The sequence below is a fragment of the Rhizomucor pusillus genome (assembly GCF_041956525.1).
Source record: "Rhizomucor pusillus strain CBS 183.67 unplaced genomic scaffold VTP01scaffold_4, whole genome shotgun sequence".
NCBI lineage: Eukaryota > Fungi > Mucoromycota > Mucoromycetes > Mucorales > Lichtheimiaceae > Rhizomucor > Rhizomucor pusillus.
Genome location: NW_027192146.1, coordinates 1,857,916 through 1,864,533, shown reverse-complemented (window position 1 = coordinate 1,864,533; position 6,618 = coordinate 1,857,916). Strand labels below are relative to the sequence as shown.

At 46.7% G+C, this 6,618-nt stretch overlaps 4 protein-coding genes across 4 annotated transcripts; 2 read left to right on the top strand and 2 right to left on the bottom strand.

The window, feature by feature from the left end:
- Window positions 1-900: 900 nt before the first annotated feature.
- Window positions 901-1,158, bottom strand: VTP01DRAFT_8086 (uncharacterized protein; the record flags this gene model as incomplete). Its single annotated transcript, XM_069387169.1, has 1 exon — window positions 901-1,158. One exon carries the CDS (start codon window positions 1,156-1,158, stop codon window positions 901-903), a length of 258 nt encoding a protein of 85 aa, XP_069242551.1.
- Window positions 1,159-1,253: 95 nt separating this feature from the next.
- VTP01DRAFT_8085 (uncharacterized protein) lies at window positions 1,254-2,971 on the bottom strand (the record flags this gene model as incomplete). Its single annotated transcript, XM_069387168.1, has 3 exons — window positions 1,254-2,519; window positions 2,603-2,624; window positions 2,706-2,971. The coding sequence occupies 3 exons, from the start codon at window positions 2,969-2,971 to the stop codon at window positions 1,254-1,256; spliced, it is 1,554 nt and encodes a 517-aa protein (XP_069242550.1).
- A 66-nt stretch (window positions 2,972-3,037) lies between these two features.
- VTP01DRAFT_8084 (uncharacterized protein) lies at window positions 3,038-5,436 on the top strand (the record flags this gene model as incomplete). Its single annotated transcript, XM_069387167.1, has 6 exons — window positions 3,038-3,158; window positions 3,244-3,467; window positions 3,580-3,626; window positions 3,724-4,114; window positions 4,192-4,611; window positions 4,726-5,436. The coding sequence occupies 6 exons, from the start codon at window positions 3,038-3,040 to the stop codon at window positions 5,434-5,436; spliced, it is 1,914 nt and encodes a 637-aa protein (XP_069242549.1).
- A 57-nt stretch (window positions 5,437-5,493) lies between these two features.
- VTP01DRAFT_8083 (uncharacterized protein) lies at window positions 5,494-6,444 on the top strand (the record flags this gene model as incomplete). The annotated part of the gene is made up of 2 exons (XM_069387166.1): window positions 5,494-5,594; window positions 5,661-6,444. 2 exons carry the CDS (start codon window positions 5,494-5,496, stop codon window positions 6,442-6,444), a joined length of 885 nt encoding a protein of 294 aa, XP_069242548.1.
- Between the last annotated feature and the right edge of the window lie 174 nt (window positions 6,445-6,618).

The following is a 6,618-nucleotide window of genomic DNA, read 5'->3' as shown; positions in this document are numbered from 1 at the left end:
AGGTCAATTAGTGGGGATGCAGCAATACCAGAATATATTTAACAAATCTGTAAATTTAAAAAACTATCATTGTTTGTGCATAGAATCGAATTTCAATAAATATATAGAAAATGACTGTTGAATATAATGAATCAATTAATAATGAAATAAACTATATTATAGCTAATTATTGGTATTTTCTGGATTGAAAAAGGCCAGCTATACATAATAAATATAAACATAGAACTGAGATAAAGCATATAAACTATATTAGTAAAATCGAATATATACTTTTTGAAAAATTAGGTATGTAGCTGTATTTGTTAGTAGTATTGTACACAAATAAAGAATATCCAGGTCCTTATTTCGAAATTGAATAGGGCTTATTTCTTTTATATCATTTAGTGTCAGGAATTTCTGGTAATGAGATTGAAAAATACTTACCACAAGTACATTTCACACATTGGAGGTCGTCTAGAACCAGATGTATGATGTTCCTCCCGTTGAAGTTTCCGCTCCCCGAGGCTACGCGGGTTTTTGAGAATATGCGGTGGTCGCTCGACCGAGCTTGATACAATAATTATTTGTTATCCAGAAAGATCCAGGAAATTTTACATAGATCTTTATTTCAAGCGATTAGCCCATGTTCTCAAAAACCCGCGTAGCCTCGGGGAGCGGAAACTTTAACGGGAGGATCGTCCTGTATGTGCGTCTAGATGACCTCCTAGGTTTTGAATTCGAGCATCTCGACACCACTCGAACAACGTGGATGGGGCCGAGATGAGAGGGGGCTGAAAATGTTGGTGGCCTGATGACATTCGGCCCCCCTTTTGGGACGAATGTTAAACCTCCTACCAATCGAAATTTGCGTGGATTATACACCGTGACACTGAGGCTTTCAGAGGACAAGGCACTCCGTACTTATTCGTCTAATTCACAAATCATATCCTGTGTACCCTTCGTCTTTTGCTGCTTAATAGCGCGAACTAGAACATGGCGACGCTGACTCATCCGACTTCTAACGAGGTTATCAAGGGTCCTACTGCAGCGAGCATGGATTCCACGAGTGGTCGATACGCGGAGGTATTCCTTGCCTCGGTATGAACCAAATCCATACGACACGATACGATACTGGCGGTCTGGTTCCATAACATTATAATCCGCTTGAAAGATCGACATTTTACTGACTCACTCAAACGGACGCGTCGTCCCCGACATCCTGGGCATTGTTCACGGTCTCGGCATGATCGGGGAGTTCCAGGAGCTGTACGCCATCAACCGTTTGTTTCGTATTTCATGGGACCAGTAGACCAACCGAGCGTGATGTTCTCGTGCGTAGTGAAACCGACGAATCCAAAGGTCAAGACCGGCCTATCCTTGATGAAATACTTGGAAGGAACGAGCGAATTTCCCGGGCTAGGTACAAACGTCATGAACGTGCAGGCTTCTGCGCGAATATATCGCGACCGTCGAACTGTCTCGTACTCTTTGCCAACGAGGCGAACAACGAAGTAGTGCATCGGTCGATCATTGAAGGTAAAGTTTGCAAGGATGCTTTGATCATGCTGTTCCGAAATATTACCTTTCACTAGACCCTGCATACGTTTAGTTAAAGAGTTCCAACAATGACAGTACGCAAAGGTCTTATTTTCGCAGTCGTAGAAAGCCACAGTTGAGCGAATCCTTTGACAGACCGATTTCCAGTGATTTTCGAAGCTAATCTGGTACGTCGAACAGCGTGACATCTTATGAACCAAGTCGTTCATCAGAACTACGTAATCCTCCAAATTAAACAGGTCTCGCGCGTACATAGTTATTCCGAAACGAGTCATTCCTGTATCCTTATACCGCAGCAACTTCGCGGTGAACTTTTCACTCTTGTTTGCGACGAAGTTTGATAGCTGCGATCCTATATACGAGCGCGCATCTGTTGACTCGATCATCTGCACGAACTTGTTGTAAATCTTTACTCTAAGGTCCACAGCAACGATACACGTTGTCTGGCATAACCACGAGATACAATGGTCGCCAACCTTGTGTCTGTCCGATACAATGTCACTGGGATCCGCTTCAAGAACCTGAGTGATATAACTCTCGATCAGGTCTCGCGTGGACACCAGACCGCAATCGACAGAAATGTCTAGATCGTGCATAACAATCAGGTTATCATGTAGCTCACGCTGAACATTACGAAGGACCCGGAGAACCAATTCCAAAGCGATCTCATCGAAGGACACCTTAATCTGTATCATCCCTGTGAGGTAATCCCAGCCTGGTTCGAAGTTCAGCTGCTCGGCCTGGATGCGATGAAAAACAGCAGCTATCACCGAGTCGTCTGGGCAACGACCGCTGCAAACGTACATTACAACAAACATCGCAGGTTCCAAATATCGCGAGAATGCCGCCCTGATTTTCTGGACGTACGAGCCGATCTCGTTCCCGTTCCTCGCAAGATAGTACATCGTTGTGCACCAGAACACAACGTTGTCAACGAAGATATCCGTAAAGTCGGACCACCCCTCAAATGCGCCAATCGCATGCTGGACAAAGCTAACCCGTGAGTATCACTGAGGTGTTCTACTTTGGAAGAAGTGTACCACGGGTGTGACTGACGAGGACATACTTTGCTTACTGGACGCGTTTGTCTAGAATGTTGGCGACATCCGGAATTTCGTTTTAATATCGTCGTCTAGGACCGTTTTCTCGTTTCCATCCGACCCTCGTACTCAACCAGCGAACTATCGGCAAAGTCTTCGACTGAGACCCAGCTGTCGTCCTTCGCAGTATAGCCGGTCCAACGCACACGATATTGACGGGCATGTCTGGGACCACGATGAGAGACAATATGACTCACCTCGTAGTGGTCTGCCGGGATCTCCTCGCTATCACGGCTGTTCTTGTACTCCACTAGACTTCGTGTCTGCTCACTCAGCGATAACGACCAGAACTGTTCTTGTAATGCTCGCATCGATTCGGCATCTTGGGAGGCCATCCAGAATTTAAGAGCTTGCGAAGCGGTTCGTACTTAAAGGAATAGGCGCAAGCTCTTTAATTCTGGATGGCCTCCTATAGGAGGGGACCCGACCGGTGGGATGGGACCAGGTGGGTAAAACCCTGGAAGAGTGGGGGGACACTACGGCCAATGGCTTCAACCGGAATATCCACCCCTTGGATTCCCGGTAACGCGCAAGCTAACTCAAGTGAAGATATACCTTAGGATTTCGCTAGAGTAGTTACAATCGATACTAAGAATGCTCACCCCAGAGATCCGTCAAGAGTTCGAAAAGTTGATGCGCCAGGAGTGGGCATTCTTAACGTCATCATGGCCATCAGCTCGGAAGGAAAAGTATCTTCGGTCTGAGATCAAACCGGTGAATGAGATTGCATTCGTAAAGGATTTTGTGTTAAATGGGTTGGGTGTCCTCCCGGTGTTTTTCTTCCTAGTGGTTGTCTTTGGCGAGCACGAGTACGCTGGGCCGTACAACCATGTTGAGAAAGGTTGCTCATCCTATATTTTCTACTGTCTGGGTCGTCGATTGCGGACATGTCGAGGTTTATTCCTCGCAGTAGCTTTTACGCACTCTATCGGGATTTCTTTAGAAAGTCCCATGGCAGGTTAAATGGTCTACTCGACGGGTGTCTTACGGGTATGTTTTCGACGACGCGCATACGGATTTTTTGCGCGCAGTTGAGGAATTCCAAAGGACTTAAACATGTAATGTTGCTTTTGGACGGACATGATAGTCGGCCATCCTACGTTCAACGACATGATTCGCCTCGATCCTACTCGTACAAACTAAAGAAGTCAGGATTCCGGACGCAGATTTGTATTGACATCAACCAGATGATCATATTTGTATCGGACGCCGAGTATTGCGGCGAGCATAACGATGGGCCGATGTTAAGCCGTATTGATCTGTCTCACGCCGTGAGCAAGTACGACGTAATATGCCTCGATGGTGCGTATACGTTATACATTGGTCGGATTGCCCAAAAGAATACTCATCTGATTGAGAGAAGTTTCGTATACCCGATTCGAAAGGATCGTGGAAAAGATTTACTGCCCGAGGAGGTCCAATTCAACAACATGTTTGGAGGATTCCGCTCGATGATCGAGTCTGTGTTTGAGAAATCCGTCATGTATTCGAGCGATTCAACAAGAGGAACGTCATTCGTGTGAGTGACATGGAGACGTTTACGTTACATTCTAAGCTCGCATCGGTCTTGCTAAACATCAAACGGTTTGTGTCGTTGGGAAAGTTGGAACCTGCCTCACATCACACTCTTTGGATCCAGCAAGGTTTTGAGTTTGGATCGTCTCAGGATCCTGCTTTCGGAGCGGTGGACACGTCGGTTTCCCTAGAGAGTATACTCGACAATACGGATGGCATCGGTAATTTACAGAGGGAGTTTCTCGACCTGTCCATCTCAAAGGTAGATACAGTCGAGATCTGTCAAAACATGGATGATGGCTCCGTGTATGAGGTCGAGTGTATTGTAGATCATAGGACAAATCCATCGACGGGCGAGCTCGAGTATCTCGTGAAATGGGCAGGCTATCCGTCGTCTGAGAATACATGGTGTGATATCATCAAGTTTAATGAGACCGAGTGCATCGATGACTACTGGAAGGCTCGTAGGACAACTACGTAAGAATGTCGATCGACTTTTAAAACTGATTATCGGCCGAGTCGACCAGTCGACCGATAGTCATAGTGTCTAAGAGCTCTAACGATGTCTACAAAGATTCACGACGAGATTTTCGAGAGGAATGCTGAGTTGTTGAATGACGTAGCATACGTCGACTACACGATTGGTGGATCAAATCCACGATTCGGTTGGGCCGATGTGCCTACTGCCTTTTGTGACAGTATGCTCTTCTGGCGTCTGACGTGTGCGTCCCTGATGAGGAAGCCTGAGAAAATCGGTCGATTCCTCAGTCTAATGCGCGCACCTCTCGCGATGGTGGCGGATGAGTTGCCCGGCATCATCATCAAATACGTCTACTCGGGCCTTTGCGGAGAGCGTTTGACTGTCTTCCTGACTGAGAAACCCCAACGGGCGTTGAGGGAACTTGGAATAACGGCCAAGGATTTCAAAGGAGCGTACATTGCGATCAAAGTGTCATTCCAACAAGAGCTTCCACTCAACACTGTCATTCGATGCGTGCGACAAGTAATGCGACTCTTGGAGGAGAGTACGGTAATCCTACACGATATCGATATTGCGGTTGACTGTGCCCTTATTTCTACTGGAGCAATCATCAAGGAATATCTGATGACGCTCGGTGTGACTGGTCGAGATATCGCCGATGACGTTAAGGACGTAGGATTAAACTGTATCTCCTGGCGAAGATATACAACGTCGGTGCCACCCGTCATGCTTAGGACGAAAATCTACAACAAATTCGTCCAGATGCTTCAGAGTACGGATGTCAGGTCCAAAGTCGGATCTTAACTGGCCAACCTTATTATGAATCCATGTCCCCGTTTGACGGAGAAGTTGAGATCCTTTATGGCTAGTAGCATGTCACGTATCGAGATTACGTTTTACTCGTCAACAGTATACGACGTTGAGGAGTATCAATTGATTCTCGATCAAACGCTCGAACGATTGTCCTAATGTCCCACGTTTGAGATATCCGTTGAGCGTCAATGGCGTGCTCTTGCGGATGAGATCAGCTCGTTTTTTGCTATCTACGTCCAGGAGAAAGGGATCTCTGGATATTCGCACTGGTGGAATTCGATTACCAGAAAGAAACAAGGCGTGTGTCGGTCGAGAGTTGATGGGAAAGATCTCATTCAATTGCTGTCAAACTTCTCGTTTAATGATCGTCCTATACACTGTCTAATCCTGGAGACGGCGAGCGATGAGGATCAAACTCACTCGCCTTACTATCTCGTACAGTATCGTCGGTACATTCGGACAAGGTTTGCTACGACACTTGTACCGGCTCAAAGCAACTCTCTCTATGCGTTTCGATCATCCCTTCCCGGTGTGCCTTCCTTTGCGTCGATTGATCTAGTAGAAGCCAACGGAATTCTAATCGATTGGCCATGGGATCGTCTGCGTAAGGCGACAAAAGATCGAGAGGCATCCACCGTATGCTCCATACAACTGTATGAGGAAAATATCAGGAGCATGCCGTCCGATGATCATGTCCGTGTTGATGATGGCCGTCTAGTCGAGATGCGCAACCTATTGAGGCCGACGGACTACAAAGCGGACTACAACGTACTTGTTCCGGGTTCGTCATACACTATCACACATTTCGGTACTACGACGTATAAGGGTAGACTGTATATCTGCTTGCAATCGGATGACGAGATAGGATGCCGACGCAGTAGCCAGCGCCTTGCGAGTGTCGTAGAAAAATACATTCAAAGAGGTGATATCTTTACTATCCATGTCCACGGCATCGTTAAGCGGCGTGGATTCAAAGAAATCAATGCACGCATCGACTAATATAGTGTACGATCCTTTAAAACTACTGGACATACTTACCGGGAATCCAAGGGGGGGATATCCCGGTTCAAGCCATTGGCCGTAGTGTCCCCCCTCCACTCTTCCAGGGTTTTACCCACCCGGTCCCATCCCACCGGTCCGGTCCCCTCCTATAGGAGGCCATCCAAAATTAAA